The 24,163-nt window shown below is 46.6% G+C and overlaps 1 protein-coding gene across 1 annotated transcript in view; it reads left to right on the plus strand.

Annotated features, from left to right (window-relative positions):
- The first annotated feature begins 22,770 nt into the window (after window positions 1–22,770).
- Window positions 22,771–24,163, plus strand: part of LOC140481829 (basic phospholipase A2 PA-12C-like) — a 31,053-nt gene continuing 29,660 nt past the window's right edge. Inside the window, exon 1 of the mRNA XM_072578356.1 lies at window positions 22,771–22,996. Within this exon, the coding sequence (XP_072434457.1) occupies window positions 22,771–22,996 (226 nt within the window). The remainder of the gene's footprint in view (window positions 22,997–24,163) is intronic.

Here is a 24,163-nt window from a genome sequence, read left to right on the forward strand (position 1 = left end):
GAGTGCAGGTTCATAGCTCCTTGAAAGTAGAGTCGCAGGTAGATAGGATAGTGAAGAAGGTGTTTGGTATGCTTTCCTTTATTGGTCAGAGTATTGAGTACAGGAGTTGGGAGGTCATGTTGCGGCTGTACAGGACATTGGGTCGATCATTTTAGAAATACTGCATTCAATTCTGGTCTCCCTGTGAGAGGAAAGATTTTGTGAACCTTAAAAGGATTCAGAAATAGTATACAAGGATGTTGCCAGGGTTGGAGGATTTGAGCTACAGGGACAGGCTGAATAGGTTGGGGCTGTTTTCCCTGGACCATTGGACACTGAGAGGTGACCTTATAGAGGTTTATAAAAACATTAGGGACGTGGATAGGATAAATAGACAAGGTCATTTTCTCAGGGTAGGTGAGTCCAAATCTAGACGGCATAGGTTTAGGTGAGAAGGGAAAGATTTAACAGTGTTATGAACTAGGCCAGACCACTCAAAACTTTCTTAGGCAGACCATAACTTTACGTTTTGTTTCAGTAAGTGTACAGTGAAAATTACCCGGAGTAACTTAGCTTGGTTACTATCAGGTTTCAAAGCAGACAAAAATGTATTCACAAAATTACACAATGAAACACAAAGAACAGAATAAAGAATCCCTACAGAACTCAGTCTATCCAACTAGACTTAAGTATGCTGTTCCGAATATACACAACAGTTCCAATAAGCAAACTCCCTTTAAGAACCAGTATAAATGGAACACATGCTTACAGGTTGAAGGGCAGAAAGGGGGAGAGAGAGAGTTTCCACACAGCTCACTGTTGAACACCTCACCAGTTCAAGACTAAACTAAAACTGCTCAGCTCAGCGAGAGAGCTGACCATTTCCCTTTCATTATACAGGTCACTTCTAAAACATGACCACTTTGGCCTGAAGTCTCATCTGTTTACATATAAACAAAAAGGTATCTCAATGTCCTTTTCATCTCTGTACCAAACCAGACTGATTAGATCCTGGCCTGGTTTATTGTTCCTGTGAAAGAAATCAAGGACAGAGTCTCCTTGAACCAAGGAACAGCTTTTAGAGAAAAAAGCTTTGTGACAACAGGTACCTAAGGGGCAGGTTTTTCACACAGAGTGTGGTACGTGTATGGAATGAGCTGCCAGAGGAAGTGGTGAAGGCTGGTACAATTGCAACATTTAAAAGGCATCTGGATGGGTATATGAATAGGAAGGGTTTGGAGGGATGTGGGCCGGGTTCTGGCAAATGGGACTAGATTAATTTAGGATATCTGCCCAGCATGGACTAGATTGACTGAAGGGTCTGTTTCCATGCTGTACATTTCTATGATTTTATAAATGAGAGGTTATCAACTTGGTTCGGACAAACAGAAATCCGTATTTTCTTAAATGGCGTTAGACTGGGAAGAGTTAAACTTCAGATAGAGACTGAGTGCGAGTGTGCATGGGTATGAGTGTGTGTGTGGGTGGGTATGAGTGTGTGTGTGGGTGGGTATGTGTGTGTGTGTGGGTGGGTATAAGTGTGGGTATGAGTGTGTGTGTCTGTGCGCGTGGGTATGAGTGTGTGTGTGTTTGGGTGGGTATAAGTGTTGGTATGAGTGTGTGTGTGCACGTGGGTATGAGTGTGTGTGTTTGGGTGGGTATGTGTGTGTGGGTATGAGTGTGTGTGTGTGGGTGGGTATGTGTGTGTGGGTATGAGTGTGTGTGTGTGTGGGTGGGTATGTGTGTGTGGGTATGAGTGTGTGTGTGTGGGTGGGTATGTGTGTGTGGGTATGAGTGTGTGTGTGTGGGTGGGTATGTGTGTGTGGGTATGAGTCACTGACAAGTTAACATGTAGGTGTAGCAAGCAGTTTAGAAGCCAAATGTTATGCTGGGGCTTTATTACAAGAGGATTTGAGTGCAGGAATAATGATGACTTACTGTAATTATACAGGGCTCTGGTAAGACCACACCTGGAGTATTGTGTGCAGTTTTGATTCCTTTGCCAGTGAAAAGATATACTTTTGTGGAGAGAGTATAACAGGGACTGAATCATAGGCTGGAGGGATTGCCCTGTGAGGAAATGATTAAATCGACTGGGTCTGTGTTCTCTGCAGTTTACAAGAATGGAGTGTTCATTGTCTTCAAACGTACAAATATTTTAGAGGGGTCGACAGGCTCCCTGTAGGAGCAAATTCCTGCAGATGCTGGAAACTGTGCTGGAAACAACCAACGCTGGAGATCCCAGTGGGTCAGGCTACATCCGCGGAGAGGGAAGCTAATGTCTCGAGTCTAAATGACTCTTCATCAGAGCAGAGCATCATTCCTGTTGGTTACAGATTTCCCATTAGCTTGGTCTGAGTTAAGTCAACAGCTAGATTCATAGACACATTACAAGGAGCAGGAAACTTTGGGTTGAGATGAGGAGGAATTTCCTCGTTCGGGTGCAGAATCTTTGGAATTCTCTCCCCCAGTAGAAGCTGGTCAAAATTGGCAGATAGATGTGTATTGTAGAAATCAAGGTATATGGGGCAAGCCCAGTAAAAAGGTGTTCACCCACAAAAACAGTGATGATCCCATTGATTGGAGATGTGGATTCAAAGGCTGAATGGCCTTCCCTGCTCAGATTCTTATGACATTTCAGAATTGTACATAACTGTGGGTGCCACAATACAGGAACGTGTGAACACATTGGAGATAGTGCAGAAACAATTTACAAAAAGGATTCCGGAAACTTCAGTGATGAGGATGGATTGAAGACATTGGGACTGTTCTCTGAAGAGAGACAAAGACTGAGAGGGCGATCAGAAAGAATGTTTCAAAATCACAAGAGGTCTGGACGGAGCAGATAGTTCCCACTTATAAAAGGAATAAGAATGAGAGGGACATTGGGGTTAAAATGATGTGCGAACAAAGCCAGAGTGATGTGAGAAAAATCTCTTTCACCCAGCGAGTGGTTCGGGTGTGGAATGCGCTACCTGGAAATGTGGTGGAGACAGGCTCCAATGAGATAATGAAGAGGGGCATTCATTGGGACATTCGTTTGGGTATAAATAATCTGCCAGGAGTTGGGCACTGGATAATAATGCCTGTTTGAAGAGCAGTTGCAGACAGGATGAGGTTCATCATTAAGGATGAGGTTTCTAAATTCTTGGAAGAGCAGAGTCTGATTAGAACAAGTCAACATGGATTTAGTAAGGGGAGGTCATGCCTGACAAACCTGTTGGAATTTTTTGAAGAGGTAACAAGTAGGTTAGACCAGGGGAACCCAGTGGATGTGGTCTATCTGGACTTTCAAAAGGCCTTTGATAAGGTGCCACACGGGAGACTGCTGAGCAAGGTGAGGGCCCATGGTGTTCAAGGTGAGCTGCTGGGATGGATTGAGGATTGGCTGTCTGACAGAAGGCAGAGAGTTGGGATAAAAGGTTCTTTTTCAGAATGGCAGCCGGTGACGAGCGGTGTCCCGTAGGGTTCGGTGCTGGGGCCACAGCTGTTCGCATTATATATTAATGATTTGGATGAGGGAACCGGGGGCATTCTAGCGAAGTTTGCCGATGATACAAAGTTAGGTAGACAGGCAGGTAGTACTGAGGAAGTGGGGAGGCTGCAGAAGGATCTAGACAGTTTGGGAGAGTGGTCCAGGAAATGGCTGATGGAATTTAACGTGAGCAAGTGCGAGGTCTTGCACTTTGGCAAAAAGAATATAGGAATGGACTACTTTCTAAATGGTGAGAAACTTAATAAAGCCAAAGCACAAAGGGATCTGGGAGTGCTAGTCGAGGATTCTCTAAAGGTAAACATGCAGGTTGAGTCTGTGATTAAGAAAGCAAATGCAATGTTGTCTCTTATCTCAAGAGGGTTGGAATATAAAAGCAGAGATGTACTACTAAGACTTTATAAAGCTCTGGTTAGGCCCCATTTGGAGTACTGTGTCCAGTTTTGGTCCCCACACCTCAGGAAGGACATACTGGCACTGGAACGTGTCCAGCGGAGATTCACACGGATGATCCCTGGAATGACAGGTCTAGCATATGAGGAACGGCTGAGGATACTGGGATTGTATTCGTTGGAGTTTAGAAGATTAAGGGGAGATCTAATAGAGACGTACAAAATAATACATGGCTTTGAAAAGGTGGATGCTAGAAAATTGTTTCTGTTAGGCGAGGAGACTAGGACCCGTGGACACAGCCTTAGAATTAGAGGGGGTCATTTCAGAACGGAAATGCGGAGACATTTCTTCAGCCAGAGAGTGGTGGGCCTGTGGAATTCATTGCCACGGAGTGCAGTGGAAGCCGGGACGCTAAATGTCTTCAAGGCCGAGATTGATAGGTTCTTGTTGTCTAGAGGAATTAAGGGCTACGGGGAGAACGCTGGCAAGTGGAGCTGAAATGCGCACCAGCCATGATTGAATGGCGGAGTGGACTCGATGGGCCGAATGGCCTTACTTCCACTCCTATGTCTTATGGTCTTATGGTCTTATGATGGGCTGAATGGCCTCCTTCTGGAACAATTCTGTGATTCTATGAAGCCATGTTTGTTTCTCCCTCATTCCATTTGCTCTTCTCCACTCCAGCCAGCTGACAATCTCTAGCCTCTAGCTCTATGCCCCCCCTCAGTGGCCCTCTCTGTCCCTCGTCTGTCTCTCCGTTGCTCTGTCTCACCACCTGTTTCTGCCTTGGTCTTTCTATCACTGTGTCTGTCTACATGTGCACCTCCATCTCTCTTACCCTATCTCTTTCACTGTGCCTCTCACTACATCTTTCTGCTTGGCCCTGTCACTCTCTTTCTTTCTGTATCTATTCTGTGTTTTCTCTCTATCCCTCACTCTTTCCATCTGTCAGATTTGTTTATTTATACCTCTGTCCCTCTTTAGCTTGCTCCCTCTCTCGTTATTTGTTTCTCCCTATTTCCCTCCTTGTGTCTGTAACTCTCTCTCTGTATGTCCCCATCATTTTTTACCTTTCTCTCTCTAATTGTGTTTTATGCGGTCTCTGTTTTCTCCGTGTCTCTCTCTTGCTTATCTCTCTCTCTGTTTCTCTCTGCCAGCTCTAAGATTGTCTAAAGAATTGCTGGACTATACCATCAGCAGAATGTAAGTCATAATTAGGAAATAATGACTGTGTGCAAGTTGGTAAAGTGATAATCAAATGGTAAAGAAAGGGATTTCTCATCATCAGCAGGCAGTAGGTGGTCGTTAAGTGATATTTACAAGTTGTTTCAAAATCTAGCTAACAGCAATGAAAAATAAACTCAATTACAAGAAAGAAAGCCTCTCCCTCAGCTTAAAGTGTTCCTAAAGTTTATAAAACTCAAAGCATATAGTGGATACCCAAGCAATATTAGCTGCAGAGGGAGTTGATAAATAATTGAAGAGAAAGGTTGCAGGACTATGAGACTCTGTGGAATAATTGGGAGTTCTTCCAAACTGCTAATGCTGTCACACCTCAATCTGTCACAAACTGACTTTTATTTTTAATCAATTGTGGGATATGGACATCGCTGGCTAGGGCCAGCACTTATTCCCCGTCCCTAGTTGCCCCTTGAGAAGGTGGGGGTGAGCTGCCTTCTTGACCCGCTGCAGTCCATGTGCTGTGGGTAGACCCACAATGCCCTTAGGGAGGGAATTCCAGGATTCTGACCCAGTGACACTGAAGGAACAGTGATATATTTCCAAGTCAGGATGGTGAGGGGCTCGGAGGGGAACTCACAGGGGGTGGTGTTCCCATGTATCTGCTGCCCTTGTCCTTCTAGATGGAAGTGGTTGTGGGTTTGGAAGGTGTTGCCTGAGGATCTTTGGTGAGTTTCTGCAGTGCATCTTGTAGATGGTACACACTGCTGTTACTGAGGGTCGGTGGGGGAGGGAGGGGATGGTACACACTGCTGTTACTGAGTGTGGGTGGGGGGAGGGAGGGGATGGTACACACTGCTGTTACTGAGTGTGGGTGGGGGGGGAGGGGGTGTTTGTGGGTGTGGGGCCAATCAAGCGGCTGCTTTGTCCTGGATGGTGTTGAGCTTCTTGAGTGTTGTTGGAGCTGCCCCCATCCAGGGCAAGTGGGGAGTATTCCATCACACTCCGGTCTTGGGCCTTGGAGATAGTGGACAGGCTTTGGGGATTCAGGAGGGGAGTTACTTGCTGCTGGATTCCCAGCCTCTGACCTGGTTCTGAATGAACGTGGTCCATTTTGTGACAATAGAAACACCTCAGCTTCCAAATCTCACCTCCCCCTTCAGTACCTTCCTATTGATTGAGGATGAGACAAGCAAGGAAACTACAGGGGCTCTGACCAAATGTTTAATTCCCCTCAGCCATGGGGAGGTGCCAGGGGACTGGAGGATGGCTAATGTGGTTCCACTTTTCAAGAAGGGTGGCAGAGATAGACCAGGGAACTACAGACCAGCGAGTTTCAAATCAGTGGTAGGGAAACTATTGCAGAAAATAGTGAAGGAGGAGTGAATTATTTCCATGTGGAGAGGCACGGTTTGATCAGGGATAGTCAGAATGTCTTTGTCAGAGGGAGGTCACGCCTGACAAATCTGACTGATTTTTCCAAGGGGGTGACCAAGTGTGGAGATGAGGGGAGGGCAGTTGATGTAGTCTCTGTGGATTGAAGCAAGGCCTTTGACAAGGCCCCAGACTGGACACTAGGAAAGAAAGTTAAAGCTTATGGGTCCCAGGGTAACTTGGCAAATTGGATCCCAAATTAGCTTCGTGACAGGAGACAGAGGGTGGGCTTAGAAGACTGTGTGTGTGATTGATGTACCACAGGGATCAGGGCAGGGTCCCTTTGTGTTCACAATATTCAAGTGATGTAGATGAGGATGATGGGGCGGGGGTTGGGGGGGGGGGATCGATGAGTAAGTTTGTGGATGACACAAAGATTGGGCGGGTGATTGCCTGAGGAGGGAGGTGTGAGGTCACAGGGGGGTGTAAACAGATTGGTCAGGTGGCCAGATCACTGTCAGATGGAACTGAACCCTGATAAATGTGAGGGGATGCACTTTGGATAAAGAAACAAGACAAGGGAGTACTCAATGATTGGTGGACACGAGGAAGCTCAGAGGAACAGAGGGATCTTGGGGAGTTTGTTCAGAGGCCCTGAAGGTAGCAGGCCAGGGTAATAGGATTAAGGAGTCACATGGGACACTTGTCTTTATCAGTTGATGCATCGATTACAAGAGCAGGGGGTGATGTTGGAGCTGGACAGGACTTTGGTTAGACCACAGCTGGAGGACTGTGTGTAGTTCTGGTCCCCACACAATGGGAAGGATGGGATTGTACAGGAGGGGGTGCAGAGGGAGATTCACCAGGATGGTGTCTGGGATGGAGCATTTCAGCAATGGAGAGAGGCTGGATAAACTTGGAGTGTTTTTGTTGGCGCAGAGAAGGTTGTGGGGTGTCCCTGATGGATGTGTATAAGATTATGAGGAACATGGACAGGGGCGTAGAAAACAGCTGTTTCCCTTAGTTAGAGGGTCAGCATCGAGGGGGAATAATTTTAAAGTGACAAACAGGAGGTTAAGAGTGACAGAATCTTACAGTGTGAAAGGAGGCCATTCAGTCTATACTAACCCTCCAAAGAGCATCTCACTCAGACCCACCTGTAATCCTGCATTTCCCATGATGCCCACCCCATCCACCTGACCTGTTCATCTTTGGACTATGTTAGGAAACCAGAGCACACCCACGCAGACACAGGGAGAATGTGCAAACTCCACACAGACAGTTGCCTGAGGCTGGAATTTAACCTGGGACCGTGAGGCAGTAGTGCTAACCACTGAGCCACCACACCACCCCAAGATATGGCTGAGGGCAACAGAATCTGTGTTTCAGAGAATGTTTTGCGATAATGTCATTCATCGAGGCTACACCTCTCCAGCAGTGACACTAGCAATTCAGGAGAATATTTCTGCCTGGTATTGAACCAGGGCCCTTTCATGTTAAGTAAATATGATATCTCCCAAAACCACAGAAACGGCAAATGGTTTCACCCAGAGGGTGGTGGGGGTCTGCAATACCCTACCTGGGAGGGTAGATGAGGAAGGAAATCTCACAACCTTTAAAAAGAACCCGACTGAGCACTTGAAACAATAACAGAGCTGCCCAAAGCTTGGTGCTAATTAACATTTCATTGAAGACAGAGATGAGAAGGAATTCCTTCTCTCAGATGAGAGTGAATCTGTAAAATTCCTAAACACAGAAGGCTGTCGATGCTGCACTTTTGGAAGTGTGTCAGGGTCTTTGGAGGATGTGGGGCGAGATTCACTTGCGTGGGAGCAGGGATGAGGGAGTGCAGTGAATGTGGAGAGACTGGAGACACTGGGGTTGTTCATTTTGGAGCAGAAAGGGTAAAGGGGAAGGGTGATTTAATCGATGAATCAAAATCATGAAGTGTTCTGATAAAGTCAGTAAGGAAAAACAGTTTCAAAGGGGTGACGTTTTGACAAAGGGTCAGTTAGACTCTAAACGTCAGCTCTTTTCTCTCCTTACAGATGCTGCCAGACCTGCTGAGATTTTCCAGCATTTTCTCTTTTGGTTTCAGATTCCAGCGTCCACAGTAATTTGCTTTTAAACAGTTTCAAATCTCCGGAAGATGGTGAATTGAGGGACATCAAGGAAGTTTGGAGACACGAAACAAGAGGCAAAAATTTGGCAGATGGGAGATAATGTGGAGAAATGAGAGATTATCCACTTTATCGGAATAACAGAAATACTGGGCAGTTCTTAAAGTGTGAGAGGCTGGGCAGTGTTGAACTTCAAAGGGACTTGGGTTTCCTTATTCATGAGTCACTGAAAGTTAAACGGCAGATAGAGCAAGCAATTAAAAAGGAAAATGTTATGTTGGCTGTTATTAAAGACAATCTGAGGATAAGAGTAATGATGATTCCAGAGCCTTTGATGAGACCACACCTGCAGTACTGTCTTCAGGTCTGATCTCCTTATCTCAGGAAAGATATTGCTGCCGCACAGAGAGTGTAACAAAGGGTCCACCAGACTTGTTCGCAGGATGATGGAACTGCCCCATGAGACGGTAAGACCATAAAATGTAGGAGAAATTGGCCATTTAGCCCATCGAGTCTGTTCTGTCATTCATTGAGATCATGGCCGATCTGATCATTCTCAATCAACTGCATTTTCCTGCCTTTTCCACAACACCCTTCATCCCCTTTCTGATTAAAAATCTGTCTGCCTCAGCCTTGAATATCCTGAATGACCCAGTATTAACAACCCTCTGCTGTAAAGAATTCTACAGATTCACTCCCCTCTGAGAGAAGAAATTCCTTCTCATCTCTATCTTAAACATATGACCCTTTACTCATACCCATACCATCTGGATGGGTATATAAATAGGAAGGGTTTAGAGGGATATGGGCCTAGTGCTGGCAAATGGGACTAGATTAGGTTGGGATACCCGGTCAGCATGGACAGGTTGGACTGAAGGGTCTGTTTCCGTGCTGTACATCTCTATGACTCTATAACTCTATGATGCCCCTCTAGCCCTATACCCTCCCACAAGGAGAAACATCCTCTCCACATCTCCCCTCTCAAGGCCCCTATAAATTCTGTGTCCAATGATCCTGCTCCACTAGTTACTTGATGAAGGAGCGTCACTCCGAAAGCTAGTGCTTCCAAATAAACCTGTTGGACTATAACCTGGGTGTTGTGTGATTTTTAACTTTGTACACCCCAGTCCAACACCGACTTCTGCACATCTTAAATATACTCAGAGACCTGGCCTCCCAGCCACCTTTGGCAATGATCCACCACTCCCGATCCACCACTCTCTGGCTGAAGAAGTTTCTTCTTATCTCCATTTTAAAAGGTCTTCGCTTTACTCTGAGGTTGTGCCTTCAGATCCTAGTCTCTCCTACCAATGAAAACATCTTCCAAACATCCACTCTGTCCAGGCCATTCAGTATTCTGTATGTTTCAATTAGATCGCCGCTCATCCTTCTAACCTCCATTGAGTATAGACCTAGAGTCCTCAACCATTCCTCATAAGTTAAGCTTTTTATTCCTGGGACCATTCTCATGAACCTCCTCTGGACCCGTTTCTGGGCCAATACATCCTTCCCGATATGGGGCCCCAAAACTGCACACAATTCTCCAAATGTGGCCTGACCAGAGCCTTATCGAACCTTAGAAGTACATCCCTGCTTTTGTATTGAAGTATTCTCAAAATAAATGCTAGCATTGCATTTACATTCCGAACTACTGACTCAAGCTGCAAGTCAACATTAAGAGAGTCCTGGGCTAGGACTCCCAAGTCCCTTTGCCCTTCAGATTTCTGAATTTTCTCCCCAATTATAAAATAGTCCATGTCTTTATTCTTCCCACCAAGGTGCATGACCTCCTTGCCCACCCTCCTAACCTGTCCAAATCCTTCTGTAGCCTCCTCACTTTCTCAATGCTGCCTACTCCCCCACCTATCTTTGTGTCATCTGACAGGTTTTTACCCACTCACTCACATATCCCTCTTTGTGTCACCCCCACCACATGTCTTCCTACCTGGTTTTGTGTCAACACAAACTTATCTACAGTACATTCACCTTCCTTACCCCAGCCACTCATATATCTTGTACATATTTGTGACCCCAGAACTGATCCTTGTGACTCTCCACTAGTTACAGGTTACAATCCGGAAAATACTCTCCTTATCCCATTTCTCTGTCTTCTATTAGTTAGCCAATCCTTTATCCATGCTCCAATTTATGCCTGGAGCCAGGGGAAGTGAGTGAGATCCTGAATGAGTATTTCACATCTGTATCCACAAAGGAATAAGACATAGATGAGGGTAAGATCAGGGAGAGGTATTCTGGAGTTCTATAGCATATTGACATTGAGGAGGAGGAGGTGTTGGGTATTTTGAAAATACTTAAGGTCGTTAAGTCCCCAGGGTCTGGTGGGATGTATTCCTGGATACTGAAGGAGGCAAGCAAGGATATTGCTGTGACCTTGAGAGAGATCTTTGTATCCTTTTTATCGACAGGCAAGGTCCCAGATATTGTTCCTAGGCCAGTGACTCTTACACCAGTGCTAGGCAAATTACCGGAGAAGAGTCTGAGAGACAGGATTTCCTCACATTTGGAACAGAAAGGGTTTATTAGGAATAGTCAGCAGGGCTTTGTGCAGGGGAGGTCTTGTCTCTCAAATTTGATTGAGTTTTTTGAGGAAGTGGAGTAGATAGTTGATGAGGGGAGGGTTGAGGATGTTGTCTACATGGGCTTCACTCAAGCACTTGACAAGGTCGTTCATGGTAGACTGGTCTGGAAGGTTGAGTTACATGGGATCTACAGTGAGTTGGCAAATTGGATACAAAATTGACTTGGTCATAGAGGATAGCTGTGAAAGGATGTTTCTGTGACTGAAGGTCCGTGAGCAGTGAGTATTCCACAAGGGTCAGTACTGGGACCACTGTTGTTTGTAATTTATGTAAATTGTGGATGAAAATGTCGGTGATCTGATCATTAAGTTTGCAGATGACATGAGAATTGGTGGAAATGTAGACAGTGAGGAAAGTTGTTCAAGGATACAACGGGGTCTCGATCAGTTGGAAAGTTCAGCAGAGAAATGGCGGATGGAGTTTAATCCGGATAAGTGCGGCAGAACCCTTAGGGATGTTGGCTATCCAGATGGATCTTGGGGTGCAAGTTCACAGCGCCCTGAAAAGGACAGCACAAGTGGGTAAGGGGTAAAGAAGGCTCACCACATGCTTCCCTTCATCATCGGGGCACTGAAGATAAAGGTTAGCAAGTCATGCTGCAGCTTTATAAACCTTTAGTTAGGTCACATTTGGAGCATTGTGTGTAGTTCCAGTCACCACACTATAGGGTACAGAAGAGGTTTACCAGGATGTTGCCTGGATTGGAGGGTATTAGCAATAAGGAGAGGGTGGACAAACCTGGATTGTTTTCACCAGAGCGTTGGAGGCTGAGGGGTGACCTGATGGAAGTGTATAACATTATGAGAGGCATGGACCGGGTGAATAGACAGTCTTTTTCCCAGGTGGAAATGCTAAATAGAGGGATACGGACCATGTGCAGGTGGATGGGATTAGTTTAGAATGGCCTCATGGTTGGCACAGACATAGTGGGCCGAAGGGCCTGTTCCTATGCTGGACTGTTCTATGTTCCATGTTCTAACACTATGTGCTCTTGTCTTATTAAGTGATCTAATATGCGGTACCTTATTAAACACCTTCTGAAAATCCAAATATATTGCATCTACCATTTCCCCTGTATCTATTCTGCTGTAACCTCCTCAAAATGTTCTAGTAAATTTGTCTAATCAACAACCCTTGACATTCAACGATATTACCATCAGTGAATCCCACACTATCAATATCCTGGAGATTACCATTGACTAGAAATTCGACTGGACTCACTACATAAAATCATAGAATTTTATGAATAAGATGGAGGCCATTCACCTCATTGTCTCTGTACTGGCTCCTGAAAGAGCTACCTAGCCAGTCCCACTCTCCAGCCCTATCCCATAACCGTCTAACTTCATCCCTTTCAAACACATTCCCAGCTCTCTTTTGAAACCTCCTATGGAATCCCCCATCCCACTCTCTTCCAGGCAGTGTTGGAATATTGTGTGCAATTCTGGTCTCCTTCCTATCGGAATGATGTTGTGAAACTTGAAAGGGTTCAGAAAAGATTTAGAAGGATGTTGCCAGGGTTGGAGGATCTGAGCTACAGGGAGAGGCTGAACAGGCTGGGGCTGTTTTCCCTGGAGCGGAGGCTGAGGGGTGACCTTATAAAGGTTTACAAAATTATGAGGAGCATAGATAGGATAAATAGGCAAAGTCTTTTCCCTGGTGTCGGGGAGGCCAGAACTAGAGGGCATAGGTTTAGGGTAAGAGGGGAACGATATAAAAGAGACCTAAGGGGCAACTTTTTCACGCAGAGGGTGGTACGTGTATGGAATGAGCTGCCAGAGGATGTGGTGGAGGCTGGTACAATTGCAACATTTAAGAGGCATTTGGATGGGTATATGAATAGGAAGGGTTTGGAGGGATATGGGCCGGGCGCTGGCAGGTGGGACTAGATTGGGTTGGGATATCTGGTCGGCATGGACGGGTTGGACCGAAGGGTCTGTTTCCGTGCTGTACATCTCTATGACTCTATGATTCTATGCATTCCAAATCCTAACAACTCTCTGAGGAAAGGAGTTTCTCCCCATCTCACTCTGAGCTCTCTCACCGACAATCTTAAAATTGTGACCCCTCGTTACTGACATACCAACCAGTGGAGCCAGAATATCCCTCTTTACCCTGTCAATACGGTTCATCATTTTGAACACCTCAGTGAGGTCACCTCTTAACCTTCTCTGTTCCAAGGGGAATAAGCCCAATCTCTCTGATCTTTCCCTGTATCTAAAATCCCTTATTCCTGGGATCATTCCAGGAAATCCCCTTTGAACTCTCTCCAGGACTTTAATATCCTTCCTTAAATAAGGTGCCCAGATCTGAACATGATGCTCCAAATGTGGCCTGACCAATGATGTGTAGAGGTGGAGCATCACTTCCTTTCTTCTATATTCTGTGCCTCTATTAATAAACCCAAGGATCCTATAAGATTTCTGAGGTACGGTTCCACCTTGCCCAGCCACCTTCAGAGGGTCATGTACGTGAACCCTGAGGTCTCTCTGCTCCTGTATCCCCCCGGAGTTGAACCATTGAGGCCTGTATTGTCTGTGTTTCTTCTCCCAAAGTGCATTCCCTCACATTTCTCTGCATCGCAATCCATCTGCCAGGTATCTGTCCATTGGACCAACCTGTCAATGTCCCTCTGAAGTCACTCAGCACCATCCTCACAATCCCCTATTCTCCCTGGCCTAGTATCATCTGCACATCTCGAGATTCTGCCCTCAACACCCAACTCCAAATCATTTATATAAACCAGAAAAAACAAGGGTCTCAACCCTAATCCCTGGGGAACACCACTTTCAACTTGTCTCCAATTTGAGAAATACCCATTTTTTTAATCCTCTGTATCCTATCTTTTAGCCAACTTCTAATCTGTTCTGTCAATCCTAAACATTTTTAAATTGCTAACCAACCTGCTGTATGACACAGTATCAATTGTTTTCTGAAAGCCTAAATATCCCACCTCGTCAGCAGTGCCCTGATCCACTGTCTGTGTTACCTCAATCTCCCTCTCCAGGATATTTATGAATTGCCATATTGAATCACACTGCCTAGGTCACTGCCCAGGTCACTGCCCAGGTCTATGAAGGTAATGATATTGATCATGTCACAATATCTGACACTTGATATTGGCCTGATGTTTGCCTCCAGTCCTCATTCCAAACAATTGCAATCCATGTCTCCCTTATTGACCTGACTCTGCCAACCTGTTGTACAGTGTCGAGTGATTTCCCAGAACCTTTAGCGGATGTCTCTCCAGACCCACCAGTACATGCTGTAGTTTAGCCAGTCGCTTGTATACAGTTCCTTGTTGTGACTTCCTGCCTTCCTCTCCCTTGTGAGATCTCTCCTGCAGTACAGTTCTATCTGTTTCTATTGATTCTGTATAGGTCAACATCCTGCTGAACCTAATCACAAAATCCCATTGCATTCCTCTGTTTCCAAATTCTGTTCTACCTCATTATCTCAGCTTCCACACTCAGTCTTTGTTCTGCCCCAGTCTCACCAACTGAAAACTGATATCTCAATATCTTCTACTTTTCCACTTGATTTTGTGCGACTTGAAATAACCAGCTGGATTTCTGCAGAGTCTAGTCTTTTAAGTCAGAACCTAAATGTGGAATCCAGAGACATTTTCAGAAGATCTCAATGGGGGAAAGGCACATGGTATGGATCTTGAATTCAGCAGAGCCTTTTGAAAATTAGACCATCAGTAATGTCAATCAAATTTCTCAGGTCTTAGAGGTGTTGGCATAAATGGATAAGACTTGTATCTGTATCCTGCCATATTCTGTGAGTGCTCTGAACTTTGGCCCCACTGTATCTCTCTGTGTTACATCACTCTGCTCTGTCCTGTTGTGGATATGCTCTACCTGCCAATTCATTTCAATATGTTCAATCACTTTGCTGAGTCTAAACTTCTCCTTTCTCAGTAGACGTACTCTCACTGCAGGATCTCCCATTTCTAATACAATCCAGCATCTGGTTTGGTTGTCTTTTAGTTGTACATTTCCACAGGATGTTGCAAGCTGTGCAAATGCAGTCACATATTGATCAATGCCTGTTTTCACCTTAGGCCCAAGTTATTGAACAGATATAAAGCATGCCTTCAAATCTTTCAAAATTTCTACATTTTGTTTTCTCTGTTTTTCAGAAAGATTGAAGGTGGAATACATTAGAACATAGAACATAGAACATAGAACAATACAGCACAGAACAGGCCCTTCGGCCCACGATGTTGTGCCGAACATTTGTCCTAGCTTAAGCACCCATCCATGTACCTATCCAATTGCCGCTTAAAGGTCACCAATGTTTCTGACTCTGCCACTCCCACAGGCAGCACATTCCATGCCCCCACCACTCTCTGGGTAAAGAACCTACCCCTGACATCCCCCCTATACCTTCCACCCTTCACCTTAAATTTATGTCCCCTTGGAACACTCTGTTGTACCCAGGGAAAAAGTCTCTGACTGTCTACTCTATCTATTCCCCTGATCATCTTATAAACCTCTATCAAGTCACCCCTCATCCTTCACCGTTCCAATGAGAAAAGGCCTAGCACTCTCAACCTATCCTCGTACGACCTATTCTCCATTCCAGGCAACATCCTGGTAAATCTCCTCTGCACCCCCTCCAAAGCTTCCACATCTTTCCTAAAGTGAGGCGACCAGAACTGCACACAGTACTCCAAATGTGGCCTTACCAAGATCCTGTACAGCTGCAACATCACTTCACGACTCTTGAATTCAATCCCTCTGCTAATGAACGATAATACACCATAGGCCTTCTTACAAACTCTATCCACCTGAGTGGCAACCTTCAAAGATCTATGTACATAGACCCCAAGATCCCTCTGTTCCTCCACCTGACTAAGAACCCTACCATTAACCCTGTAATCCGCATTCTTATTTGTCCTTCCAAAATGGACAACCTCACACTTGGCAGGGTTGAACTCCATCTGCCACTCCTCAGCCCAGCTCTGCATCATATCTAAGTCCCTCTGCAGCCGACAACAGCCCTCCTCACTGTCCACAACTCCACCTATCTTCGTATCGTCTGCAAATTTACTGACCCACCCTTCGACTCCTTCCTTCAATTCATTAATAAAAATTACAAACAGCAGAGGACCCAGAACTGATCCCTGCGGAACTCCACTTGTAACTGGGCTCCAGGCTGAATATTTACCATCTACCACCACTCTCTGCCTTCGACCGGTTAGCCAGTTTTCTATCCAATTGGCCAAATTTCCCACTATCCCATGCCTCCTGACTTTCCGCATAAGCCTACCATGGGGAACCTTATCAAATGCCTTACTAAAATCCATGTACACTACATCCACTGCTCTACCCTCATCCACATGCTTGGTCACCTCCTCGAAGAATTCAATAAGACTTGTAAGGCAAGACCTACCCCTCACAAATCCGTGCTGGCTGTCCCTAATCAAGCAGTGTCTTTCCAGATACTCATAAATCCTATCCCTCAGTACCCTTTCCATTACTTTGCCTACCACCGAAGTAAGACTAACTGGCCTGTAATTCCCGGGGTTATCCCTATTCCCTTTTTTGAACAGGGGCACAACATTCGCTACTCTCCAGTCCCCTGGTACCACCCCCATTGACAGTGAAGACGAAAAGATCATTGCCAACGGCTCTGCAATTTCCTCTCTTGCTTCCCACATAATCCTAGGATATATCCCATGATGCCCGGGGGACTTGTCTATCCTCAAGTTTTTCAAAATGTCCAACACATCTTCCTTCCCAATAAGTATCTCCTCTAGCTTGCCAGTCTGTTTCACACTCTCCTCTTCAACTGCCCCTCTCATTTGTAAATACTGAAGAAAAGTACTCATTCAAGACCTCTCCTATCTCTTCCGACTCAATACACAGTCTCCCACCACTGTCCTTGATCGGACCTACCCTCATTCTCGTCATTCTCATGTTTCTCACATACGCATATAAATGCCCTCTCCTAGCTCTCCTAATCCCTTTCTTCAGCTCCCTTCTGGCTATCCTGTATCCCTCCAACGCTTTGTCTGAACCTTGTTTCCTCAACCTTATGTAAGCCTCCTTCTTCCTCTTTACTAGACATTCAACCTCCCTCGTCAACCAAGGTTCCCTCACACGACCATCTCTTTCCTGCCTGACAGGTACATACATATCAAGGACACGTCGTATCTGTTCCTTGAAAAAGTTCCACATTTCCACGACATCCTTCCCTGACAGCCTGTGCTCCCAACTTATGCTCCTCAGATCCTGTCTTACAGCATCGTATTTACCCTTCCCCCAATTGTAAAACCTGCCCTGTTGCACGCACCTATCTCTCTCCATAACCAAGGTGAAAGTCACAGAATTGTGGTCACCATCACCAAAATGCTTACCCACTAACAAGCCCACCACTTGTCCTGGTTCGTTACCGAGTACCAAATCCAATATGGCTCCCCCTCTGGTTGGACACTCTACATACTGCGTTAGAAAAGCTTCCTGGACACACTGCACAAACACTGCCCCGTCCAATCTACTTGATCTAAAGAGCTTCCAATCAATATTTGGGAAGTTGAAGTCGCCCATGACTACGACCCTGTGGCTTCTGCACCTTTCCAAAATCTGTTTCCCAATCTGTTTCTCCACATCTCTGCTGCTATTGGGGGGCCTATAATAAACACCCAACAAGGTGACTGCACCTTTCCTATTTCTGACTTCAGCCCATACTACCTCCAAAGGCAGATCCCCCTCGAACTGCCTTTCTGCAGCCGTTATACCATTTCTAATTAGCAATGCCACCCCCCCTCCTTTTTTACCACCCTCCCTAATCTTACTGAAACATCTTTAACCAGGAACCTCCAACAGCCATTCCTGTCCCTCTTCTATCCACGTTTCCATGATGGCCACAACATCGTAGTCCCAGGTACCGATCCACGCCTTAAGTTCACCCACCTTATTTCTGATACTCCTTGCGTTGAAGTATACGCACTTGAGCCCATCTCTGTGTCCGCAAGTATTCCCTGTCAGTGCTACCTTCTCCACAGCCTCCCTACATTCTTGGACATCCTGAAAAACAGCTAACCTACTTGCTGGACTACAAGTCCGGATCCCATCCCCCTGCCAAATTAGTTTAAACCCCCCCGAAGAGTGCTAGCAAGCCTACCGACCTCCCAGGATATCGGTGCCCTTCTGGTTCAGGTGCAACCCGTCCTGTTTGTACAGGTCCCACCTTCCCCAGAATGCAGTCCAATTGTCCAAATACCTGAAGCCCTCCCTCCTACACCATCCTTGCAGCCACGTGTTCAACTGCACTCTCTACCTATTCCTTGCCTCACTGTCACGTGGCACCGGCAACAACCCAGAGATGACAACTCTGTCTGTCCTAGCTTTTAGCTTCCAGCCTAACTTCCTGAGCTCCTGAATGCCCTCCCCACCCCTCTTCCTACCTATGTCATTGGTGCCAATGTGCACCACGACTTCTGGCTGCACACCCTCCCCCTTAAGGATTCTGAAGACACGGTCCAAAACGTCTCGGACCCTGGCACCCGGGAGGCAACAAACCATCCGGGAGTCTCGCCCATGTCCACAGAACTGCCTGTCCGTTCCTCTAACTATAGAGTCTCCTATAACTAGCGCTCTCCTCCTCTTCCCATTTCCCTTCTGAGCCTCAGAGCCGGACCTCGTGCCAGAGACCCGGTCACTGCAGCTTACCCCTGCTAGGCCGTCCCCCCCAACAGTATCCAAGGCGGTATACTTATTGTTGAGGGGAACGACCACAGGGGATCCCTGCACTGCCTGCTTCCTCCCCTTCCCACCTCTAACTGTTACCCAGCTACCTCTGTTCTCTGACGTAACTATGTCCCTGTAGCTTCTATCTATCACCCTCTCAGCCTCTCGAATAATCCTCAGTCCATCCAACTCCAGCTCCAGTTCCCTAACGCGGTCTGTGAGGAGCTGGAGCTGACTGCACTTCCTGCAGGTGAAGTCGGCAGGAGTATCGGTGGTCACCCCTACCTCAAACATCCTGCAGGAGGAACATTCCACTGCCTGCGCTGCCATAACTCTACACTTAGTCTCCAAAACAAGAACACTGAGTAGCTTACCTGTGGACTTTAAAGTTAGGTTAGAGGAGGAGGATGGGAGGGTGGCCCTACTTTATAGGGCCTGGGGTCTAGAACACACCCACTCAAATATCAATCACTTACCTTCCCGACCAGCTCTGCCCTCCAACTTCACTTCCGCCCAGCTCGTGCCGCTCTCTGCTGTGAAAAGACCGTTGGCATTCTGAAATATCTTTGTCAAACAGCAATAGGAGTGTAGCTACCTGAATCTGCACTGGTCAATCTGTCACAACTTCATAATGTTTCCTTTACATGTGGGAAAAAAGCTGTGAATCTGTGTGACGTGACCTCTCATTTCAACTGGAGCTCACAGAAGAAACGTTGCAGACATCGAGCCCCTCCTAGTGACTCAGCAGGGGCCTGATTGTCATTCGACCTCACGGTCTTCAGTTGTTTGGAAGCTCTTTCCCTGCTCTGACCATTCCTGGGTTGGTAGCTGTGTGTTTTTACAGCCTGTCCACACACAATATCAGCTTCACTCACGCTACCATACTCTGTGCTGTCAGGACCGCGCTCTAGCCTGTACTTCCATTGCATTATAACTGGCTGCAGTGCCTCATGACAGAGGGGCCATAACCAAGAGGAACATTCATCGATTATATTTGTGTTCCAAATATCTTCCCTCGTTCTGGAATCGCATCAAAACAAAATATCTCTCTGAAACAACACAATTGAATTCTTTATCTTTAACACCTAGTTAGATCCTCTTAATCTCAGTTATTTTATTGTGCTAATATAGAAACACTGTAGAGGGAGCTTTACTCTGTATCTAACCCCGTGCTGTCCCTATCCTGGGAGTGTTTGATGGGGACAGTGTAGAGGGAGCTTTACTCTGTATCTAACCCCGTGCTGTCCCTGTCCTGGGAGTGTTTGATGGGGGACAGTGTAGAGGGAGCTTTACTCTGTATCTAACCCCGTGCTGTCCCTGTCCTGGGAGTGTTTGATGGGGACAGTGGAGAGGGAGCTTTACTCTGTATCTAACCTCATTCTGTCCCTGTCCAGGGAGAGTAATTTGGGGAAGGGGCAGTGTAGAGCTTTACTCTGATGCTGCTCCTCGGATGCTGCCTGACCTGCTGTGCTTTTCCAGCACCACTCTAATCTCGACTCTGTATCTGACCCTGTGTTGCCCCTGCACCTTTCCTATTTGCCTTTGAACTGAATGGCTTGTTAGTCCATCCCAGAGGGTAATTCTCAGTCAGTCACATTGCTGTGGGTCTGGAGTCACGTGTAGGCCAGGCCAGGTCAGGATGGTAGTTTCCTTCCCTAAGGGATATTAGTGACCCAGATGGATCTTTCCAACAATTAACAATGGATTCCTGGTTACCATCACTAAGACCTGTTTTCAATTTCAGATGTATTTATTGAATTTAAACCCTTGCATATGGCTGGGTGGGATTTCAAGCCTGACCCCTGGGTGCCTCTGGTTACTAACCCAGGGATTTCACTGTTCTTCCACCTTTCCTCACAGCCCTTCCCTTGCCCCTGTATCCTAGGATTATGTGGGAAGCAAGAGAGGAAATTGCAGAGCCGTTGGCAATGATCTTCTCGTCTTCACTGTCAATGGGGGTGGTACCAGGGGACTGGAGAGTAGCGAATGTTGTGACCCTGTTCAAAAAAGGGAATAGGGATAACCCCGGGAATTACAGGCCAGTTAGTCTTACTTCTGTGGTAGGCAAAGTAATGGAAAGGGTACTGAGGGATAGGATTTATGAGTATCTGGAAAGACACTGCTTGATTAGGGACAGCCAGCACGGATTTGTGAAGGGTAGGTCTTGCCTTACAAGTCTTATTGAATTCTTCGAGGAGGTGACCAAGCATGTGGATGAGGGTAGAGCAGTGGATGTAGTGTACATGGATTTTAGTAAGGCATTTGATAAGGTTCCCCGTGGTAGGCTTATGCGGCAAGTCAGGAGGCATGGGATAGAGGGAAATTTGGCCAATTGGATAGAAAACTGGCTAACCGGTCGAAGTCAGAGAGTGGTGGTAGATGGTAAATATTCAGCATGGAGTCCAGTTACAAGTGGAGTTCCGCAGGGATCAGTTCTGGGTCCTCTGCTGTTTGTAATTTTTATTAATGACTTAGATGAGGGAGTCGAAGGGTGGGTCAGTAAATTTGCAGATGATACAAAGATAGGTGGAGTTGTGGACAGTGAAGAGGGCTGTTGTCGGCTGCAGAGGGACTTAGATATGATGCAGAGCTGGGCTGAGGAGTGGCAGATGGAGTTCAACCCTGCCAAGTGTGAGGTTGTCCATTTTGGAAGAACAAATAAGAATGCGGAATACAGGGTTAATGGTAGGGTTCTTAGTCAGGTGAAGGAACAGAGGGATCTTGGGGTCTATGTACATAGATCTTTGAAGGTTGCCACTCAGGTGGATAGAGTTTGTAAGAAGGCCTATGGAGTATTATCGTTCATTAGCAGAGGGATTGAATTCAAGAGTCGTGAGGTGATGTTGCAGCTGTACAGGACTTTGGTTAGGCCACAGTTGGAGTACTGTGTGCAGTTCTGGTTGCCTCACTTTAGGAAAGATGTGGAAGCTTTGGAGAGGGTGCAGAGAAGATTTACCAGGATGTTGCCTGGAATGGAGAGTAGGTCGTACGAGGATAGGTTGAGAGTTCTCGGCCTTTTCTCGTTGGAACGGCGAAGGATGAGGGGTGACTTGATAGAGGTTTATAAGATGATCAGAGGAATAGATAGAGTAGACAGTCAGAAACTTTTTCCCCGGGTACAACACAGTGTTACAAGGGGACATAAATTTAAGGTGAAGGTTGGAAGGTATAGGGGAGATGTCAGGGGTGGGTTCTTTACCCAGAGAGTGGTGGGGGCATGGAATGCGCTGCCCGTGGGAGTGGTAGAGTCAGATTCATTGGCGACCTTTAAGCGGCATTTGGATAGGTACATGGATGGGTGCTTAATCTAGGATAGAAGTTCGGCACAACATCGTGGGCCGAAGGGCCTGTTCTGTGCTGTATTGTTCTATGTTCTATGTTCTATACCCTGTGCTGTACCTGCCAGGAGTGCTCTCCCACAGCACAGTGGCTTAGTGGTTAGCACTGCTACCTTACAGCACCAGGGTCCCAGGTTCAAGTCCAGCCTCTGGTGACTCTCAGTGTGGAGTTTGCACATTGTCTGTGTGGGTTTCCTCCCACAATCCAAAGATATGAAGGTTAGGTGTTGTGGGGGCAAATGTGGGATTGTAGGGGGTGGCTCTGGGTGGGATGCTTTTTGAAGGGTCACTGTGGACTTGATGGGCCGAATGGCCTGTTTCCCCATTGTAGGGATTCTGTGATTTTGGGGTTTGCTGTGTGAGGTGGTGATGGGTTGTGTATGTCACCCACACAGATCACTGTGTCAGGATGTGTCTGCACAGAGTGAGACATCAGCAGAATTTGTCAGAGAGGCAGGTACCAGCAAGAACTCTGTGTGTGTGTGTGAGAGAGAGAAAGTGATCTCACTGGGCTTACACACACATTCCTCAAACCCATCTTCTGAGGTTAACCTGACAACAAGCATTGGTTGCCATGGTTTCCAGGAAGATTGTATGACTGAGTACAGCCTGGAAGCTGCAGTCCGTGTTCACGGAGGTTCCTGTGATTACCTGAAGCCCGTTAGGAACACAGATCTCAGCTCCCAGTGCACCCTGCTCCAGTCAGCAACAACAGCAGGTGACACCAACTCAACAAGTCCGTCTGAGGGCGGCCAAACTACAATCCAACATCTCAGCATCATGAAGACAATCTTCACAGTGACTCTCGCCATCATACATGGTAACATGGCCCTTTAGCCAAGATTACTTACATCAATTCTCTCTTTGCTCTGTGTGTGTGTCTGTCTGTGTGTGTCTTTGTGTGTCTCTGTGTATGTGTGTGTCTCTGTGTATATCTGTGTCTCTGTGTGTCTGTGTCTGCTTGTCTGTGTGTGTGTCTGTCTGTGTATGTCTTTGTGTGTCTCTGTGTATGTGTGTGTCTCTGTGTATATCTGTGTCTGTGTCTGTGTGTCTGTCTGTGTGTGTCTCTGTGTATGTGTGTGTCTCTGTGTATATCTGTGTCTGTGTGTGTGTGTGTGTGTGTGTGTCTGTGTGTGTGTGTGTGTCTGTGTCTGTGTCTGCTTGTCTGTGTGTGTCTTTGTGTGTCTCTGTGTATATCTGTGTGTGTGTGTGTCTGTGTCTGCCTGTCTGTGTGTGTGTGTGTCTGTGTGAGAGAGAGAGAGTGTGTTTAAAAAGGACTGCTCTTATTTGGAGGAAGTTTATTTGTCAAAGTGCATCTTCACTCTGTCCCTCACTCTCACCTTCACCCTCAACTTCTCCCTTACCCACACTTTCCCTCTTTTTCTCTCTCTCCCTCTCATTCTCCCTCTCTCTGTCCCTCTCCATGTCCCTCACCCTCTCTCTCACTCCTTCTCCCTCTCTCCCTCACCCCCTCTCCCTCACCCTCTCCCTCACCCTCTCCCACTCACTCACCTTCTCTCCCTCTCCTTCCTCCTCCCCTCTCCCTCACCATATCTCCGTCACTCCCACTCCCTCTCCCTCATCTTCTCCCTCTCCCTCACTCCCTCTCCCTCCTCTTCCCCCTCTCCTTCACCCTCTCTCCCTCATTCCCACTCTCTCCCCCTTACCCTCTCTCCTTCACTCTCACTTCCTCTCCCTCACCTTCTCCCTCACTCCCCCTCCCCCTCCCCCTCCCCCTCTATAACCACAGTCAGGGTGTGATGACCCTTCAGTAACTTCACTCTCTATGAAGTGAATCTGAGTCTGTTTTGAATCTTTTTATCCCAAATAACCTCCCAATTTCAGCTCGAGTGTCGATCTTTCTCTCTGTGCACCTCCTCTGCAGCTGTACCCCTTGCTCTCGTCTCTCTGTGTATGGTATGATCTGCTTGTATCCACACAAAACAAAGCCTTTCACTCTCCCCAGGTACATGTGACAATAATAAAT

Source organism: Chiloscyllium punctatum, chromosome 10 (genome assembly GCF_047496795.1).
Source record: "Chiloscyllium punctatum isolate Juve2018m chromosome 10, sChiPun1.3, whole genome shotgun sequence".
Lineage (NCBI taxonomy): Eukaryota > Metazoa > Chordata > Chondrichthyes > Orectolobiformes > Hemiscylliidae > Chiloscyllium > Chiloscyllium punctatum.